This window comes from Lactuca saligna, chromosome 5 (assembly GCF_052625555.1).
Source record: "Lactuca saligna cultivar CGN05327 chromosome 5, ASM5262555v1, whole genome shotgun sequence".
Lineage (NCBI taxonomy): Eukaryota > Viridiplantae > Streptophyta > Magnoliopsida > Asterales > Asteraceae > Lactuca > Lactuca saligna.
Genome location: NC_136421.1, coordinates 80123798 through 80146320, shown reverse-complemented (window position 1 = coordinate 80146320; position 22523 = coordinate 80123798). Strand labels below are relative to the sequence as shown.

Sequence of the window (22523 nt, the reverse complement as noted above, 5' to 3'; positions counted from 1 at the left end):
TAGGGTTTATATCAAACCGCGAATCATGTCAAAGATTCCCAACGGTACATTACTGAACACCAAGATATGTATTGAAGATACCTTTATCTTTTTTTTAAAAACCTTGCATTTTATTTTCGAAGTTTAATTAAATAAACATAAAGGAAAAGATCTCAAGATCCAAGATGTATACTTTGTTGGCACTATACATTTAATTACAAAGCCTAGTGCGGGTCGGTTGATTTTATGGAATTTTATATTAAATTTTGGATTACCCCCATCTATATATATATGCACACACCAGACGAATTTTCTTAAACACTCAATAATACAAACACATTAAAAACATACACAAATGGATGCACTAAAATCTCTTCACTGTGAACTGATGATTATGAAAGCTAAAAACATCCAAGTTACCAACTCTAATGGTTACTTGTTTGTTAGATGCTATCTTGATGCTGGAAACAACAAAAGAGTGCGTTTGGATAGCAGAGAAGTGTCTCAATATGGAGAATTTTCTTCGAACGAATCATTCTCCTTGGATTGCATAGGGACGAAGCAATCCACAGACATGATCATTCATGGAACGATTGTCTTGGAGCTTCGCTGGAGGAATAATACAGCTTCCATGTTTAGAGGGTCGCAACTGCTGGGAAGAACTGAGGTATCATGGAGGAATGCTTTTGAGTCGCCAAACATGGAAATGGAGAGATGGGTGATGATGAAATCAAAGAAAAAAGATGTTAAAATGCCTTCTGTCCGTATAGCCATGAAGATTGAAACACCTTTTGGTTGTGCAGAGGATTTGATAGAAATTAGGAAGAGGAAGAACAAATGGGACGAAAGATGTGCATGCTGTCATGGCGATTGCTGTAACAGTACATGTCTAGATGGTGAGTTTTTTGCCATTGGGGCTGCTTTGGATGCTTTCTAGAGGGATGTCTTGTTAGTTTTAATGTAAATGGAGTAGGCGTTTATTTCTTGATTTTTTTTTTTCCTTCCGGCGGCTTAATGTTCACGGACAAATTTTTGTAGTCAACTAATAATAGATATATCTGGAATGATCACCTATGGAATCATGTGATTTAAACTTCTATCATTTGTTTATTAATGCATTAACAATTATCTTAATCACATGATAAACATCTCACTTGAATCATTGTTTAGAAACACAACTCTTTGAACATCTAGATTATAACTGATGAAGTTTCGAATACCTTGCTTCCACAGTCGGTTTAAAACAACGGACACTCGGGAAATAGTTAGGAAATAGTTCAACACGTTTGTTTTTTCTAACAGTATTTTGTGAAATCAAGATTCTGGTCACTAATTTAAATGAACTTAGAGATAAAATATTGGAAACTCAATTTCCTAAAATAAATTTATGATACATGCTTAAATAAGGTATTTGAATTGGGATTTGATTTGTACAAACAACTTTTTGTCATACACAACAATTTATATATTGTACAACTTATTATAAAGTTGTACAATACAATATTTTAAAGCATCAAGTGTTGTGTATGGAGTAAAATTATTGTGTACAAATCATCTCCCATTTGAATTTTTTTTACTGATATTGTTGTCAAGGAAGCCGATTGAAAATCGGAGATTAGGCATCTAGTTCTTGTGCACTTCAAAAAGGTCGAAATAGAAGTCTTAGCCATTCGTGGAGTCATATTAATTAAGCGGTTTTTTTTATGAAAAATCATCATCAAAAAACCTTTCCGGATGCTCCAAGTTATGTAATATCCTCTAAAATTCAGTTTTATGTTGTACTTAAATTAGAATCCATTTTGCTTTAGGAACACAAGTCTTAAAATGCATGTTTTGAGAAGTTATACATCAACCTTTATGGAATTGGACCTTAAGAATAACTACTTTGGAATAATACAAGGGACATAATAATGAACCAATATATTATATTAGGCTAAGATATGATATTATGTTTATAAATTATGTACGAAGACAATGGTTAAATTTATGAAATTTTTATATAGACATAGCTGGTAAACGGACAACAAGCTACCTAGTAACTTTTTTTTATAGCTAGTAAAGATATTATATAATGTTTACAACGTAAAATGAAGTTATGTTTTCTTAAACCTTGTGTAACATCCCAAAAATAATGACCAAAAACTTCTTTTTAAAACTTCATGGTGTGTGTCATGCGACCATCCCGAGCTCTTCCCTCCGCTACTGGAAGTATCTGAAACAAAAACTGAAAACCGTAAGCACGAATCTTAGTGAGTTTCCCAACCTACTACATACTACATGCGCATAACCGCATACACATAACCACATATTGGGCCCCCGTCCGTTGCATCGGGCCTTGCCCAGCATCGGGCCCCGCCCGACATCAGAGCTCGCTTGGCATCGAGTCTCACTCGGTCTACAGATCTGTTTCTCTTAGGCCCCGCCCGCTATACACATACAATCAAATAACATACTAAACATGTTAACATAATCACCACACTATAAACGTTAGCCTCAAGGCCCCGCCTATCTTGGACCCCGCCCTTATTCTGCTACTAATGGGTTATGGAACCCCGTCCACACTCAGCTAGTGATGAGATACGGGCCCCCGCCCACACTCATTCCCCCTATCAGGCACATACAAGTATCACAAAGACAACAAGTTTAACTACACATACACTACCGCCTCGAGTACCACCCGACATTGAACCATAACTCGGAAACACACATATAAACCTTCCTCGGGCCTCGCCCGACAACGGATCTAAATCCGATATTCACTAACATACATAAACGGGTCGGCATTAGTGCCTTAATCCCTTCCCTACTGGATAAAACTCACCTCGCAAAGCTGACTGTAGAATCCTACTAATAACCCCTCGCTGTTAGTTGGCAGATCCCCGATTCCTGATCTCTCGAATTCCCAAGCTATCAATGCCAAAGATATCACTTTATTCCAAAACAATAATCCGCCATAGGGTTAAATGACCATTTTATCCCTAACCCAACTTGGTCCAACTAAGGCTCATGATCATAATATAAAAAGGCCCAACACTAGATAGGCTTCCTAAACCCACTAATGGCCCAATTTGCTAAATTCGGCCCAATCCCTCCAATGGGCCTTACCATAAGGCCAAACATCTTCTTGGCCCACCTCATCTGACTTCTGCTAGCCCACTAAGGTCCAATGTCCAAAGCATGGCCCAATCTGAGGCCCAAAATCACAAAGCCCAAACTGACAGAGTACGCGGGGCGTACATTCATGTACGCAAAGCATACTAGCCAATGGTATGTATCTTGGGCATACATGCATGTTCGCCCAGTGTACTCCCCTGTTAAGTCACTTTCCCATTAAGTGCTTAATACTCTACTCCAGCGGCTACAAACATAGATCCAAGTCATATTTCACGTCTTAATCCATAAAGTTACTGACTTGGTGACTTAAGATGGCCCAAACAAGTCTAAACTCCAAAAAATGATATTCCTCTTCCGTAAAAGGGCTAGATGTCATGCATGAACCCATTAATTCATCCAAGATGGAGACTTTAATGCTTATGGGACCCTTTTAGCTTTGAGGGTGAAAACCCTAACCTTACAAACGAGATTTCATCACAAGGTCCATTGTTGGGAACAAAATAACTCCAAAACCACACTACACTAGATCTAAACATTCTTAAGTAAAGTTATGAACTTTTTACCTCCAAAGAGTTCCAATGATGATACTATTCCAGATCTGTAAGCTCGAATTTCCCAAGTTCTTCCTTGCCAACCTCCTTTTTTCTTCTTCCAAGCTTACACCACCAAAATGAGCTTCTTGAAGCCAAAATCATTGAAGGATGAAGAGATAAGGCGTTCTAGGGTTTCTCTGAGGTTATGGAACAGATAAGGAGGCTAGGGTTTGAGCCATTATGTTTTTTATATAGTGTCTCACGTTAAGAGTTAGGGTTTCTAGACACTAGACGTACGTTGAGCGTACATTCTGTATGCTGGGCGTATGCCAAAAACACTTGCGACCTTATGACCTTATATGTTGGGCGTAACACAGCCAACCGATTCCCAACCTTGAAGCATCGCTATATACGGAGAAATCATTATCACCTTCTGGAAGTGATAAGATTGGAGCATGATTCAAAATATCTTTTAAAGTCGAGAAAGCTTTTTCTTGGACTTCACTCCATTCGAACTTCACTTCCTTCCATGTAAGACTTGTGAGAGGTACAGCTATATGTGAGAAATCTTTAATGAATCTACGATAATATCCCACGAGACCCAAGAAACTACGAATTTCAGAAGCATTATGAGGTGCTTACCAATTCTGAATGGCTTCAATTTTGGTAGGATCTACGGATATACCATTGGCGTGCATTCCTGATTCAACTCATGAGGAGACACAAAGGTTTAACCCATTGCTACCAATACATGAGACTTCTCTACTACGCTACGAATTTAGCTTTAGGTTGTTTCCACCTTAAGCTTAAAACTTAACATAGGATATCCCTTTGACCTCTATAAAAGGTCGAAAACTGCATTGACACCATAAAACGTTTTACAAACAAATTTTCTTGTCCTTTATTTTGGGGAAAAGACATCGGTACTCGTCTTGTACTCTCCTTAGTATTTAGGTACGATCAGCTACACTAATATACTTATTCCTTACTTTCTTAATCTTCCATCAAAAAGTTATTTCGCTTCATTGGCTTTACTTTTCATCGATAAAATATTTTATACCCACTTCATACTACTTACTAGACCTTTCCTAACAATGTAAGCCATATTCTCGCTAAAAATCTGTCACACCCAAAACCGAGAACGGCGGAAACGTTCTGGGGTGGAGGATGTCATGTAAAGTATCACAACACAATATAATAGTAAACAAGTAAACAACCTCATCCATTGCATTAAATATATAATTTAATAAAAGTGTGTTTTGTAGTATATAAGACACTAAAATATGAATCAAAATATGAGAGGAGTTGTATTCGCTCCATCTTCTCAAAAGCTGACATCGGTACCTGTCTACTGATGACCTGAGAATACATGTTATTTTGAAAGAATTTATCAGCATTAAAGCTGGTGAGTTCATAATTATTTAGTGTCTATGTTTGTATCAAAATGTTTGAAACTGTGTTTGAAGTACGTGTTTGTAAACGTTTGTAGTAAATGTAAGTGAATGTTTGTAATTGTTTGCAAAAGAGTGTAACTCCTAGAAAATCCTATTTTTCTACTAAAAATAGCCTTCTACCAAGGCACAATTGCATTGTATGTTTGTTTCTCGTAAAAGTGTGTAATTTTCCCAAGTGTAACTATCATTATCAAAATATAGTTTGTACATTAATGTTTAAGTGAAATGATCACCAAATACATGTAAAGAGTAAATTAATGTAGTACTGTAGTTTTGTATTATAGGTACTACTGTTGTACTAACTACCTTAAACCGGATTTATATCAAGGTATTATGTGATTAATTGTACCATACTATCGATTGGAAAACATGACAATGTAAGTCGTCAGAAGGTATGATGTTTGGCACCCGAAGACCTGCCGCTCCCACTGTAGCTAGCAGTAAGGTGTAGGATAGTCAATCCAGTATCGATCTATACGCAAACTTACATTCTCCCTCCATGAGATTCTGGTTACAACTCGGGCCATGACAACGAAGGCATGCTCCGATACAATGGATCACATTTATGATAAAGTATACTTATATATGTAATGTATGTACTTCTGTAATGAATTTATTGTTTCTCATCATATTATGGTTGTATATGTTCTCATAGTAATAAGTAATGACTCATGAATGAACTGAATCTTGTATGCTTCGTTGGACTAGAAGTAGTAAGTAGTATAACCCTAAACTATACCTATTATAGTTTATTAGTAGACTTGTTTGTATGACTGAATGTACTGAACTGAGATAAAAATCTTTATATCTATACATGTATACATAATATACAAGTAAGGATTCAACTACACTCGCACAAACAACCGGGTACTTTAGGACCACAACCAAACAAGGACAGGAAGTAAAGTGGGTTATGTATCCTAAGTCCTTCAAACCTTATTTATATAACTATATATGTAGTAGACATGGTTTTAACAATATATATATGTTTGAAAACTGTAAAAGAAAGGTTTCGTATACAAAAGTGAATTTGATAAAGAGTTTAACATGTAAAATAGTTTGATAAGAAATTTGAAGTCATTTGTTTGGTAAAACAGTTTAAAGTATGAAAAATCCATTTGCATGCTAGTTATTAATCACATTGTTTGATCTAATAACTAACATGGTTCAACTTGTATTTCCCCCCCCCCCTTCCCATAAATCATTTAAAAACATTTCAAAGGTTAATTAGGGGGTATGAACTAACCTATAGTGAGTGGTTTGTACGGAAGTGTTGGACAAGGTGATAAGTGTCAAGTGAGGACTTGAACACGCACATTGATCCTAGTTATCATATAATAAACATACATGTATCTAATAATTCATTTAACAACTAATTAATCAAGTTAAGACACCTTAGGAAATGGAACACTTTGATTTAAGTGCTATAGGTACCAAAGGGTTGCATCTAAGGGTTGTATGGCATGGAATTGGACTTTATGGCCCAAGGACCACTCCTTATGGACTTTACGGCCCATTACCATTTCCCCAAGAGCTTCTGGCCGTAAACTCATGGTACTAAGTACCATATTGTGTTTTGAGGTCTTACAAGTCATGATTGAGCATCCAATGATCAAGTCTAAGCCTTAGGAAACCATTAAGGGGACAATAAGACTACTTTGTAGAGTTTACGGCCAAAGGACCATATCCTTATGTGTTTACGGCCGTAAACTCCTATGGGGACTTGTTTTGATTCTTGTATAAGGTCTTTAACACTTCTAGGAAGGATCAAGGTTGGCATCCAAGGCTTAAGAAGGGACTAGGGTCCATTTAACCACCCTAAGAAGGGTTTATGGCCAAAGAACATCCTAGGTCGTAAACTCCTTTGTTCTTATGATTCTTGATGATTTTTAAGTGTTATCAAGTTCATATTCAGCACACAAGAAGCTAGGGCAAGTGTACTTACAAGATAGAAGGTTGATTGGGTGTTTAAGGTCCAAGAACACTAGCGTGTGTTCTTGGTGTTTTGAAGAACACTTGAAGATCTAAGTAAAAATCAAATATGAATGGATGAAATGATGTATAACAACTAGATGTTAGGTTATAACAAAAAATCAAGTCGAGAAACACTTACGTTTTCAGGAGATCGGGTGAAGAACGGGATGATAGATGAGAGAGAATGGGGAGTGTTCTTGAGGGTGGAAGTGAGAAATGCAGAGTTTGGGGACTAAACTCATGCCTAAGGCATGAGTTCATGGCCACATGGGATTTTACGGCCCAAAATCTAAAAGTTTGGCCATGAACTCCTTATTAGGGTGCATTGGGTGAGTTTGCTACTTCAAGACGTGAGACGGTACTTCCTTTCTTTCGTTCGTTTGAAGAATAAACACTAAAAACACTCAAACGGACTTTTAAATTGGCTAAAAATTATTAGAAATGTAATTGACTTTTATTTTAATTGATTGATTTTAGAGTTTGTCCAAATGAAAATTTCGTGTTGTCACATCATCCCCCCGTTAAAGGGAATTTCGTCCCGGAATTAGAGTTTAAGCAAATAAAATAGTTACTAATAACTAAGTGAATAAATGAGGATATTTCAATTTCATTTGATCCTCGCGCTCCCATGTGAATTTCGGTCCCCTCTTGGCATTCCAGTAAACCTTCACAATCGGGATACGGCTTTGTTTCATCTGCTTGACCTCACGGTCCATGATCTCTACAGGTTCTCCCACGAAGTTGAGGCTCTCATTGATCTCAATCTCATTGATTGGGATTATAAGAGTCTCGTTGGACAGACACTATTTCAAATTAGAGACGTGGAATGTAGAATTTACGTTACTAAGTCCGTTGGGTAGATTGAGTTTGTAAGCTACATGGCCGATTCTAGCGAGAATCTCGAAAGGCCCTATGTATCTTGGACTGAGTTTCTCACGCTTTTTGAAGCATATCAATCCCTTACAGGGTGAGACTTTCAAAAGAACGTGGTCTCCCACCTGGAATTCCAAAGGTTTCCTGCGTTTGTCGGCATAGCTCTTCTGTCGGTCTCTAGAGGCTTTCAATCGTTCGCGAATATGAACGATCTTCTCTGTCGTTTTCCCGAATGATTTCCAGACCTGTGAGAGTGCTGTCATGAACTCGTCCTTTAGATAACTGGGTGTCACCCACCTCAGCCAAGCATAGAGGGGATCAACACTTCCAGCATAGAGGGCTTCGAATGGAGCAGCCTTGATGCTCGTGTGATAACTGCTATTGTTGGAAAATTTGACAAGGGGTAAGTGAGTATCCCATGCCTTCCCAAACTTGATCACACAGGCTCGCAACATATCTTCCAGTGTTTGGATGGTTCTCTCACTTTGTCCGTCGGTCTAAGGATGGTAGGGTGTACTCATATTCAGCCTCGTTCCTAGGGAACTTTGTAGGGGCTTCCAGAACCTCGAACTGAACCTACTATCTCTATTGGAGATAATGGATATAGGAACACCATGCAGTCATACGATTTCCCTAATGTATGTTCTCGTAAGCTTCTCCATCTTGTCAGTTCTTTGATAGGCAGGAAGTGTGCAGACTTGGTCGATCTATCAACGATGACCCATATGGTATGAAGTCCACCCGTTGTCTTGGGCAACTTGGTTATGAAATCCATAGTGATCCGCTTCCACTTCCATTCTGGTATATCTGGTTGTTGCAGCAACCCGGAGGGTTTCTGGTATTCAACTTTAACCTTTTTGCAAGACATTTACTCACAAAGGTTGCAATCCCTGCTTTCATGTTAGGCCACCAATATAACTTTTTAAGATCCAGATACATATTATCTAAACCTGGGTGAACGGAATACCGAGTGTTGTGTGCCTTGGTCATGACCAAGTCTCGGAAGCCACCGTGTTTCGGTGTCTAGATCCGGTCCAAGAAATATAAGGCTCTACCACCCTTGGTTTCTATGTTCTTATCCATTCCTCTAAGGGATTCACCCGCCATGTTTTCAAGTTTCAAGGCTTCAAGTTGAGCCTCCTGAATTTTTGTAGACAAGTGTGAATAGATAGTCATTGTCAATGATTTGACCCTTCGACCAAAATATTCTTTCTGAATTAGGGCATTTGCTACTACGTTGGCTTTACCCGGATGATAACGAATTTTGCATTTGTAGTCATTGAGTAGCTCGACCCACCGTCTTTGTCTCATGTTGAGTTCATTATGATATAATATGTGTTGTAAACTCTTGTGGTGTGTAAAGATGTTACTTTTCGTGCCATACATATAGTGTCTCTAGATCTTAAGGGCAAGCACAACTGCTCTTAGCTCAAGATCATGTGTGGTGTAGTTGACTTCTTGTGTCTTCAGCTGTCTCGAGGCATAGGTGATGACTTTACCTCGTTGCGTCAGAACACAACCGAGCCCTTGGTTGGATGCATCGCAGTATACAACGAAGTTTTCTATCCCTTCAGGGAGGGATAGTATCGGTGCGGTGCATAAGGCTCACTTCATCGTTTGAAATGCTTTTTCTTGTTTCTCTTCCCAGTCAAAGGCCACTCCTTTCTGTGTCATTGTAGTAAGAGGTTTCGTAATCCGGGTGAAGTTCTACATGAACCTATGGTAGTAGCCAGCAAGACCTAGAAATTGACGAATTTCTGTAGGCATCTTCGGTGCTGATTAGTTCTCAATGGCCTTAATTTTGGATGGGTCCACGTGGATTCCCTCTTCGCTAACCACGTGTCCTAAGAATTCGACTCTTTGGATCCAAAATTCACATTTAGAGAAATTCGCATAGAGCTTCCCCGTTCATAAAGTTCCTAGAACTTGTCGCAGGTGATCGTCATTATCTTCCTTACTTCGAGAGTAGATCAGGATGCCATCAATGAAGTCGATGATGAACTGACCCTAGTAAGGTCGACATACTCTATTCATTAAATCCATGATCACCACAGGTGCATTGGTCAATCCGAACGACATCACCACGAACTCGTAGTGTCCGTAACAAGTTCGAAAGGCTGTCTTTGGAACATCCTCCTCTAGTACTCGTAACTGCTGATATCCGGATCTTAGATCCATTTTGGAAAAGTAACTCGCCCCTTGAAGTTGGTCAAATAAATCGTCTATGCGAAGTAAAGGGTAACGATTTTTAACCGTCAGTTTGTTGAGTTCTCTATAGTCGATACACATACGGAATGATCCGTATTTCTTCTTAACGAATAAAACTGGTGCTCCCCAGGGTAAGAAGCTTGGTCTAATAAAGCCCTTGTTAAGTCGTTCATTAAATTGACCAGATAGTTCCTGCATCTCAGCTGGTGCTAATCGGTAAGGCGATTTTGCTACTGGGGTAGCTCCTAGGACTAAGTCGATTCTGAACTCGACTTGTCGTTGCAGAGGTAATCTTGGTAGTTCTTCACGAAAGATATCGGGAAAGTCGCTCACTACCAGAATGTTCTTTAGTTCCTTCGTTTCTAGGCTCGTAGCGACAACATGAGCAAGGAATGCACAATATTACTTACGTAGATACTTCTGTGCTTGAATACATGAGATGATACGAAGACTCATGTCGGATTTGCCGCCGTAGATGATGAGAGTTTTGTTAGCCGGGAGATTTAGACGGACTGCTTTCTCGTAGAACATGATGTCGGCGCGGTGAAGACTCAACCAACCCATGTCAATGATGACGTCGAAGCTTTTAATTGAGACCGGCATGAGGTCGATTGGAAATGAATAGTTATCTAGAGTTAGGGTACATCCTATGTATATGCTATTTGTGATCTCATTTTTCCCGTAAGCCATTTCTACAGTGAATGGTTCCTTAAGTGTGTGTGGTTTTTGTTTAAGTAGGTGAGCAAATTTATGATTAACAAAGCTTCTCTCAGCTCCACTATCAAACAATATGCATGCATAAGAGTTATCAAGGAGAAATGTACCAGTGACCACCGTAGGGTCGGCAACTGCGTCCTTGTGGCCTATAGCCAAAACACTTCGCATTCCACCGACATTCCCTACCTTTGGGCAGTTCCTTTTGAGGTGGCCCACTTTGCCACAACCGTAGCAAGCCTGGCCCATACCCGCGCCGAGAACTTGGGTGATCGGCCTTGCCGGAGATTTGCAGAAACGGACAATTTATCCTTTCTTGTTGTAGTTTGAGCACTGCATTTCAAAGCAGGGTCCATTGTGGTGGTAGTTACATTTGTTGCACTTTGGCAGACTTCCAGCATACTGCCTTATTGAATTTGCAGCGGTCGGTTCGATCGTGGCATGAACCGCCACGACTCTCTACTTTTTAGCAGCTCATTGTTTCTTCTTTTCATCCCAGAACTTCCGCTTATTGTCAGCGGGTTTGGAGGGTTCTCAGATGGCCAGGGTTGTTGTTGATGATGGGTATTGGACTCCATGATCGATGAGTCGTTGTGCCAATCGGTTGGAACTATTGAAGGTAGTAGGGTGTGAAGTTAAGACATTTCCCTGATACAGAGGCACCAGCCCCCATATGTACCTTTTGATCTTTTTCCCTTCGGTGGGAACCATGTTAGTGTTGGATTAATGTCTAAGTCCATAACTATAATTGGTAAGACTTGACCCGACCCGACATGGTCCATTTGGGTTGCATGGCATCATGCACTTGGATAGACTATAATGAGAGAAATAAGACACTTACGGTTATTAATATATTATAAGTTCTAGTATATTAATAATAAGAATAATGAGATTATTTAATTAGTATTGATCAAGAATTAATCTAGGATTAATTAAGTGATCAAAAGAAGACTAATTAAATATATGGGTTGATTGTGTAAATCATCCATACTTGTATAGTGGGCTAATGCTCCATGGATTATCTAGTTGGGCCAAAACCCATATGATGCTCCATGGATGCTCCATGGTGTATTTGAACCCATGGATCCAAGGAAATGGAAAGTCATGACAATTAGGGTTTACCCTAATTGTATAACTATATAAGCATCTTATTCTTGAGGAAAATCGGCCACTAGTAAGAGACTAAGAAAGGGCTAGCCGATTTCATGAAGTGTAGAATTCTCTCAAGTTATTCCAAGTGTATTTGGTGTTGTGTGAACCATTTGAGGTGTCACACTTGGGGCACTAGGCACTCAAGCTTCATGAAGACATTCTACATCAAAGAGGTATGTATTCTATCTTGTTATGTTGATAGTTTTGTATGCTAGATTAGGATAATACCTTGGATGTTCATATTTGCATGTATAATAGAGAAAACATAGATCCAAGGTATTTAGGGTTGCATGTACACTTAGGAGTGTTAGAATGCTCATAACCCAACAGTGGTATCAGAGCCTAGGCTTGTTTTCTTGTTATACTTGCAAATGGAGCTGAAAAATCGAGTTTTGATGCTGTCAGCCCAGCAGACTCGCCGAGTCCATGAAAGGACTCGACGAGTCCAAGGCAAAATGCATCCAACTCGCCGAGTTTTGTTCGTGCACTCGATGAGTTGGACCCCAGACAACATATTTTCGAGGTTTTTCGCTAGAAATGGACTAGGAACATTACCCTAAGCTGTTTTTGAACTTATAAACTTGTTTTTTAATGTGGTAATGTTCATGCTAATCCATTTTCAAAGATAATTGTCAATAGATTCATGTTTTGTATTAGTTTAAAGGTTAGACTAATTACATGAAAAAGTTTGATTTGAATTATCTTGTTCTTATGAGTTGCTTAGATTAATAGAAAAGTTGAATGAAATAGTTGTTTTCAATCCAAATTAATCTAAGAGTTGATTCTAAAATGTGTTTTTGTAACTTGTGCTCAAGTTATATGAAAAGTCACATTTAAGTTTTATAAAACTCATAAAAGTTGGCAATGGTTACAAAAGATGAAGAGTCTTGTCCTTAAGTTATGGAGGTTCAAGAGTCACTTCATTAATAAATAAATAAATAAAATATATAACCATAATTAAATCCATAAGTTATAAAATAAAGAAAAGTTAATTCTTTTATTAGTTTAAAGTCTTCCATAACTTGTCCTTAAGTTATGGAACTTGAAGAGTTTTTGGATTAAAACTACTTTAAACACATAAGATATGGAATTAGTTAGTTTTGAATAGTTTCAAAACTTGCCCTCAAGTTTTGGAATTTGTAAAGTTTTCTCTTATGAATACTTTAATTCCAAGTTAGCCCTTAGAATTTTAAAAGTTAAAATTCAACCCTTATACTTTATAATGTTATAAGTTAATAATATATATATATGTATAAGAGTAAAGTCGGTCTTACCGCTAGTACGCCTCATTCACGAAGCCAGTCTATAAGGTGGGTATAAGGTTGTTGCCTATAAAATGGCAACTTAATGGGTGTCCAGTCTCACCCACCGCTTGCTTGACTGGTGGAGGGTCGTTAGCCGAACGGGTTTGACAGGACTATAATTCTCCCTTCATTAAAAGTATTAATGATAAATACTAAGTAACTAAACTCTTAATAATTCCCAATCTTAGTTACTTAGGAAAATGTGAATAAGGTGCTAATCCATGAAATTACACTTTGCACTTTGTTTAAGTCGGTTAGTGGAGCGTGTGTGGTTAACCGGCACACTAACTCGTATTTAACAAGGTAGGCGAAGGGTAACTTAATGTTTATCATAGTATCGATGGAGCGTGTGTGGTTAACCGGCACATCGATTAAGGGGTAAACACTTAAGGGTACCAAGTAATTTGCATGGTTACTTCACACCTTGTTTTGTGATCCTCGATATCCCAGTCACAAAACCTGAAGGGCACACTCGAGATTGAAACATGCCATTGAACAGTTCAATGAATCTCAAAAGATCTAGGAGTTTCAAATCCAATTAAAACCTAATAATACATTTCGTTTATCTTGGTGGAAGTTGGTGAATCGTCATTCACCTACCTTCAAATTGTTTTATAGCTTGGATTACGGCATACCTCTTCTAAGTTATAAAATAGTTTGTTGGGTCCTAGCCTTAATATTTCATATTTGGTGTCATATTAAGGACTTTAAGATCAACTATCTTGAATACCTCCCAAAACATGTCTGGTTTAGACATTTATGATCTTCCCAAATCTCCTGAAACTAGCTTTCCTAAATGAAGATGATATTCCAATGGAAATCATACTTCTTTCTCCTCCTCCAATTATTCTCCCTAACCCATAAGTTCTTGAAAAGTTTAAGGTCACTCAAGCCCTATTGGCAAGGCAAGGTCTAGGTGTGATCACATCTTGGAGATGTAGTCACATATTGACAAGCCGGGAGAGAAGGGTGTCAAAGTCGTGAGAAAGTTGTAGGTTTAACTACTTTCTAAGTCACATAGTGAGTTCTTTTGGAACACCTATGAAACAGACTATGACAAGACCCTTAATGATCTTATCTATTTGCTAAGATCAACTTCCTGAAACTTGATGGACATTGATAATAGTGACACAGGAAATACAGAAAAAACATTCTCTTCCCAAGGAAAGGGATTGACCATAGTCAACTAGGTTGACCAAATGGTAAAGAGAAAAGGCTAAGTCTGTAATAGTCCCGTGTACCATTATCAAAGAGTCCATATGTTTATATTGCCAAAGGAAGGGTCATTAGTTGCGAAGCTGCCAAGTTTACCTAAGGATGTTAAAGTCAATAAGTTTGACTCTACTTCAGGTAAAGTCCACTATCTAACTCTGCTAAGTTTGTATTCTGAAATTCTTATTACATGATGTGACTAGGTCACATGTTAATGTTTTAAGAATCAAAGAAAAGTGAAGAAACTTAAAGAAAGAATATGCTGAATCTGATCGCATAGATGGATTTCTATCGCGCAGTTTGAAAATCGGATTCTTGAGCTACTTCTTAGGAGTTATCAGGTATTGCTTAGGAATAGATAACAACAAGTTTTCATATGGATTGTAAGGATAAGTTTTCCGCATAGTTTTAAAATAAAAGAAAATTTTTTATTTTATTTATTTTAAAATATCCTTACAATGGCATTTGAGGAGAAATTGTTGCTTATATGATTCCATTAATAGCAAGAGTGGAAATATGAAATTGATTCCTTCATTTGTGGTAATGTCTAAATTTACCAAATAAGGAAAGATTCTCATCACCCAAGTCTCAATTGGACCGGAACTTGGAATCATGCAAGTTGTATAGCATGATGAATGAGAACTTTCAAGTATTGGAAAATTAAGACTAATTACTTGTTCACATGGATGTGTGAGTCAAGTAATGGACTAAGGGATCGAGTACATAGTCATGTGCACTGATTAAGTCCACCACAAAACATATAAGGCTATTCGTCATAGTTTAGTAAAGCTTAGTAAATATGATTATACTTACAAGCATAAGTGTAACTCTGAGACATTGGAAAAGGTTCCAATGCATGGCAGAGCGAATAAGAAGAATCAAATTAGGCAGAAGGATAAAAGTTCCTCAAATCTGAAAAGATGGGAGAGTACTTTAGTATCAGCTTTGTGATCATCTTAATGATTAAGAAACCATATCAAAATTAGTTCTCTAAGGAAGTCTTAGTGCATTCTCATGACTAAGAAGAAGGGATCTTGAATTGTTGAAATGGTTAAATCAAGAAGATGAGTCATACTTCGTTCCAATACAAGTCTTAGAGTCATACTCCAAGATTGTAATTTGAGTGACATGTCTTAAAGAAGGTTTAAAACACTTGACAAATGTAAGAGTAAAAGTTTTCTACTCTTGTACATTTGAAATTGGTAAGTTGTGATGTTTTGGATAAAACAAAGACCAACTTCGGCCAATTGTGTGAAGTGTTTGTCTTGATTAGAATCCACACTATCTCTTTGATGTTTGACAAGGGAGTCTTATAGGTCAAGAGGACAGTGGGAGTCTTAAAGGTCTTGAAAGTCTCAAGAACTAATCAAGAATAAAACCTGAAGTTCTTCACTAGCACACGACTTAAGGTTTATAGCCTATCGTGTTGACATATTTTGTGCCCATTCTAGTTAAAGTTGGATTTGCATATGAGTTCTTAGAGTTCTCAATTGGTTGCACAACAACTTGGAAGCAATGGTAGGCCCTTGAGCTGCCAGGTGGCAAGAAGTTAAGATTGAGTTCAATCCATATGAGTTTGGATTTGTCATTATCCTTGTCTTGTGACTATGGTTTTGACAATTCACATGGATAAGAACACATACACCATTAAATCTAAGTGTCATAAGGTTTCTCTCCGATTCATGAAAATGATGGTGAGGAAACACTTTCACTAAGTAGATTTTAGTTAGATAGCATTTGTGATATTTGCATTCTCAAAGTTGTTAGTGGAGCGTGTGTGGTTTACCGGCACACTAACCTGGACTTGTGAGAAGTGGCAAAAAGATCTAACCATTATGATTACGGCATCCCTCTTCATAATTGTTTAGACACACAAGTGTGCTATCTAAGGGAAGGTGTATGATTTTGATAAAGTTCTATCAAAACAATCCAGTATCAGAAATCTGAACCTTGGTAAGAAAGTCAATAAAGTATTGATTTCTAGAAGTCGAAGCTTTCTGAGTACATGTCAAAGCTAGTGGGAGCATAAGTGTTATGCTAATAATCATCATGTTAGTGGGAGCATGATAATTATGATAAGTATTGCATGTTAGCAATGTTAATTATAGAAAACAAAAGGTTTCAATTGGGAAATAGTTGTTTTGCTATAATTAAGGGAGAGGAAATTATACTTCATCTCAAATCTATAAGCTTAGATCGTGAGGTTTTAATCATTTAGTCAAGGAAATATATATGAATTTCATGTTGGAATGGCTCAACATAAGGAAATTCTGTATATGGGTCCATTATTTGCGTTCTTAAATTCGATTATGATTACGACATCCTTTTTCATAATCTGAGTTATGAGAACTTGGCAAATAGAAATGGAAATGTTATAGCAAAAGACTGGTTTAGTCTTTATGTGAGACATCATGAATCGTGTCCCATATGCTTCAGATATAGGATGGATTACATGTGCTATATTCATCCTTTCTAAAATTTTTCCAAATGCCTGGGGCATTAGGAAGAGAAAAGGTTTAGAACTAGATATGACTAAAAGAATTAAACAATTGTCGAGGACAATCTAAGGTTTACCAAAGATTGGTTGCTCAAGGATAGTTGGAAGTATAGTGATAATTCTGGAAGGACCATATTGACATAATCTGTTAGGAGGCAACTCTTGTTCAGAAGTGATAGTCAAAATGGAATCTGGAAATGTTTCAAAGTTAGAATTTTCAATCTGTTTAAGATTAGGAAACTTAATGCAAGAAGGATGTTTCTAAGAAGCTGATCTCCTTTGGAATGCTCTGTAATGATTGTTGTCAAGTCTTTATGAATTTGTGCATAATCATTACAAGAGGATCAATGCATATAAGTTTAGAATCTAACAGATTTCAGTAAATGACATAAATTTGGAATTCTTGTATTTACAGTAAGGATTTGGGAGTGTGAAAAGAGAATCATTGAAGTTATGCTCAATGGATCTAGTTCACAAAGTAAAGATCATAGACAAACATAGTATGCATACTTGGTGTATGGCATGACTAGTGTTTAGAAAACATAGTGTACATGCTTGGAGCATGGGACAACTATTGTTTTAAATTCAAGAATAAAGTTGATAGCTGAAACACTATACAATGAATAATGTGTAATCATATGGTAATAAATAAAAAGGAGTTTTATTTATGTTCGTAGGTTTTGATACCATATTGGATTCAATTATTATTGTGTTTCACTTTGCATGTTTTGACTTCCCGAATAAGCTAGGTTATTCTTCTAGAATGACTAAGTTATTCAAACCATCCACAGTCGGTCATATGTTGGAAGTATATATGAATTAAGACTGTCATGGGTTGGCTTGTAGAGGTCTAAGGTATTGGACAAATGGCTACAACACTCATGAGTGCTCATAAGTTCTGAGTATTGGATTCAACCCGCGCTCATTGGAATCACTTCATGGATTTTATCACGAGTGATCATGAGACGATAATATCTTATATTCTTCAAACCTAGAGATATGAGTTGTTACTATGAGTTGGTTGTACATTGATTGCACGAAACCGCATTTGGTAACTCGGTGCTATAAAACGTGTCTTTGTGTATGATTCAACAAGTAGTAGAACAAGCCATATGAGTCAAAGTTTATCCATTCCTTTTACCTTCGGGATAAAAGCGATATCTGTGGGCCCCTCGATGATTTGATGATGACAAATGGAAGTGCTCGGCCGGGCCAAGACTGATTTGATTTGTTCAATTAGTCAGTCGTCATAAATCGGAAATCGGGAAACAACAAATGGACAGAGAGAATGATTATAATCCATGTCTCAGTCCATATGATATCTAGAATGGAGGAATATATGATCCCTTATCTAATGGACAAGTCATTGACAAGATCAGAGTTCATCTACAAGGTCAGAGTTCGACAAAAGCTTTTGAGAGCTACGATTGCCAGTTGGTTCCTGAAGTCATACGCAATAATAGTTTTAGACTTATCCAAGTGGGAGACTGTTGGATTAATGTCTAAGTCCATAACTATAATTGGTAAGACTTGACCCGACCCGGCATGGTCCATTTGGGTTGCATGGCATCATGCACTTGGATAGACTATAATGAGAGAAATAAGACACTTACGGTTATTAATATAATATAAGTTCTAGTATATTAATAATAAGAATAATGAGATTATTTAATTAGTATTGATCAAGAATTAATCTAGGATTAATTAAGTGGTCAAAAGAAGACTAATTAAATATATGGGTTGATTGTGTAAATCATCCATACTTGTATAGTGGGCTAATGCTCCATGGATTATCTAGTTGGGTCAAAACCCATATGATGCTCCATGGTGTATTTGAACCCATGGATCCAAGGAAATGGAAAGTCATGACAATTAGGGTTTTCCCTAATTGTATAACTATATAAGCATCTTATTCTTGAGGAAAATCGGCCACTAGTAAGAGACTAAGAAAGGGCTAGCCGATTTCATGAAGTGTAGAATTCTCTCAAGTTATTCCAAGTGTATATGGTGTTGTGTGAACCATTTGAGGTATCACACTTGGGGAACTAGGCACTCAAGCTTCATGAAGACATTCTACATCAAAGAGGTATGTATTCTATCTTGTTATGTTGATAGTTTTGTATGCTAGATTAGGATAATACCTTGGATGTTCATATTTGCATGTATAATAGAGAAAACATAGATCCAAGGTATTTAGGGTTGCATGTACACTTAGGAGTGTTAGAATGCTCATAACCCAACAGTTAGGACAGAGGGCCACCAGTTCGCTGAATTTGGTGGTATACGCGACTATGTTGGAACCCCTCATGGTTAGGTTCCACAGCTCCTGTTCTAACTTCTGGATTTCTCCCCCGGGTAGTACTCCTTAGTCATAAGGTCTTTCAAATTTTCCCAACGCATGTCGTTTGCCACTGCGAGAGTTAGTGACTTTACATAGCCATTCAACCATGTTAGGGCTCTCTCTTCGAAGATGCACGCAGCAAATTTAACTTTGCTCGCGGCAGGGCAGGAGCAAATCTCAAAGATTGACTCCGTTTTCTCGAACTATTGCAAGAGGGAAATGACTCCGCCAATCCCTTTAAAGGACTTTGGCTTGCAGTTAGTGAAGTCCTTGTAGGAGCACTCCCTCGAGCGTACAAGGATTTCACCCGGATTAGATTAAATCGGCGTTCCTCCTACGCTGACAATGGTGGAGTGATACTGAGCCATGGCAGTTGCCACTACCGCAGCTACTGCAGCATTCAGAGCTGCCGTATCAATTGCCGAAGGAGGTGGTAGTGGAGGAGGTGGAGGATTACGAAAGGCTATTCCTTAATTAAAAGAAAAGATGTGTTAGACATCTTCTAACGGCGATGGGAATTCCTCGGGCGAACCCTAAGGTCTTCCATCTGATGAACCACTTCTTGGAGGTGTCGTTCATGAGCTCTCTGGGGAACTCAAAGTTCTATGACTTCAGCTCGGGAGGTGGCTAGTTGTTGTTGCAGAGTCTCATTAGTCCTTCTATCTCCTTCCATCGGCTCTTCGATATGGCGAATGCGGACGGTGTTGACACCGGTGTTGGCATCAATCTCCACTACTCGACCGATAACTACTCGACCTTGCTCCACATTCTGAGGAATCTTATGGACCATGATGGGTAGGGCTCGGTTAGCCGAGCCACCCTCGCTTATGTTGTAGAAACTTCGGTCCCCGTTGTAGGGTAAGGGTTGACCTTGTTTGTTGCTCCAGCGATTCAAGTTTGTTGCCGACAAGGGTGTGGGACCCTGAAACGCTGGTCGAGGGTTGTTAATTGGGGCTTGACCTACTTGGGGTAGGTTGTAGACTTTTGGCTTGAAGTCAGATCCATCCGAGAAGCCTTCTGCATGATGATCATCCAAAGGGATTTGATGCTCATCATCGGACTCTGCTTTAAGCCATCCAACATTTCCGTGGGGTGGAAGGTACGGGTTGCCATCATGATGGAATCCAGCCATGATATCTACGCGAGAAAAGGGGTATAAGAATCTTATATAAATAGAGGTACTACCTAAGATAATTATATGAATCTTATATTAATGTATTTCACATTTAACTATGGTAATATTCCTTATAATTAATGTATTTTACATTTAATTATGGTAATATTAGAAAATCGCTATATATATATATATATATATATATATATATATATATATATATATATATATATATATATATATATATAGAGAGAGAGAGAGAGAGAGAGAAACTAGAATTTTTGTGGGGTGGGCAAAGGCCTACCTTTGCCTTTATGTGGCTATGCCACTACAGAGTTGTAATGGTTGAACCAACAGGAACTCTATTTTCGGTCTCTCTTGCCATCTTCTACAACTTTCACGCCTTCCTTGAAGAATCAAGGTCTACAAAGGTTTTTATTCGTTTCGTTATATGGATGGTTTAATCTTTCTATGAATCTAAAAGGCTTATTGTTGGGTTAAAATGATTTTGATTTTATTCAAGTTTTAAAGCTTATGTTGCTAATTGCTATGTTTAGTGTTTTTAGAAAATTATTTTTGAATAAAGCCCAACAATGATGTGGCGGAGGCCGAAAGGGGATCATCTCACTTTGAATGTGGTGTCTGGACTAAGATTGATAGATAGTGTTATCATCATCAAGATAAAGGTATTCTATTTTTTTCAATTTAGAAACAAATGTGTTGATGATGACGCTAATACTTTGTTTTGGAAATATATATATGTTTTAGAGACATGGATGAGATGAGATAGAATTTATGCGTTCCTAAAAAGAAAGATATACTACTTTGGAGGTTTTTACACAATCTAATCCTTATTAAAAGTAATTTGGAGAATAAGGGTATCGATGTTGACTCAATTATGTGTCATGCTATATGATGTTCATATTGAAAAAGTCTTAAATTTGTTTTTTTCTGGTGAAGTGGCGGGCCATGCTGGGGTGTTTGTAGGTCATTGGTTGGATCTATCATCTGCTTCTTTGGTGTGGCCTCCGACTTTGTCACATGCGTTGATATCATATGAAGATATTGGTATTAGAAGTTGTTTTATGATGATGATATGTGTCATGTGGAATTATGGCAATGTTGTGGTGTTTGGGTCCCACAAATTTCATAAATATGAAATTTTTGAAATGATGGTTGTTTTTTTCCTTTATAGGGTTATCTTATAAGAACGGTAAGCTCAAAGTCAAGTGAGTTTTGCAGTTCTATCATTCTTTTTCGCAATGTTTCAAAAACCAGTTTTTTAATTGAACCGATATGATGAACGGTTTTCAGTTCAACCGGTCTAAACGGTTCAACCAGCGGATCAACTGATTGCTATAATTTTCATCTTGTTTTCTATTTTCATATATATATATATATATATATATATATATATATATATATATATATATATATATATATATATATATATATATATATATATATATATCATGAATTTGACGTTTAGTAGCTCAAACATTAAAAATATACATGAAAATAAGTTGTAGATCAATCCAAATATATTAAACTAACACATAACCATATACGTCAAATATAAAATAAAATATAATATCGAAATAAAATATAATTTTAGATTAATACAATCACATCAAAAAAACATTATAACATTTATCATATGTTTTTATTTATAGAAAATTAAATAAATTTGAAAAAAAAAATCACCAAAGTTTATTATACAAATGGTTTTTTCTCATGTATTGTTATTCGGTTTAACCGTTTCAACTGGTTTATTTTGATTGGTTCAACCGGGTTTTTCTAAAACCGGTCAATTCAATCCGGTTTAGAAATCGATATAAAATCGGTGATAGTTGAATCATTCTTTCCGGGTCTCAGTCCAACCGATTCGACCGGCCAGCTTAAACCGGTTTTTGAAAATTGCTTTTTCGCCATTGGCTTTGTAATTTTTTGATTTTTTATTGTAACTTCTTGATAATCAATCTATTGTAAAAAATAAATAAATAAATAAATCGTGTGCAAGAAATTTTTTCCATGAAGATCCTAAGTTTCGCTCC

The 22523-nt window shown here is 37.3% G+C and overlaps 1 protein-coding gene across 1 annotated transcript; it reads left to right on the top strand.

Moving 5' to 3' along the window:
* The first annotated feature begins 334 nt into the window (after nucleotides 1-334).
* LOC145045465 (uncharacterized) lies at nucleotides 335-916 on the top strand. Its single transcript, XM_078993788.1, has one exon. It carries the CDS (start codon nucleotides 335-337, stop codon nucleotides 914-916), a length of 582 nt encoding a protein of 193 aa, XP_078849914.1.
* Nucleotides 917-22523: the final 21607 nt, after the last annotated feature.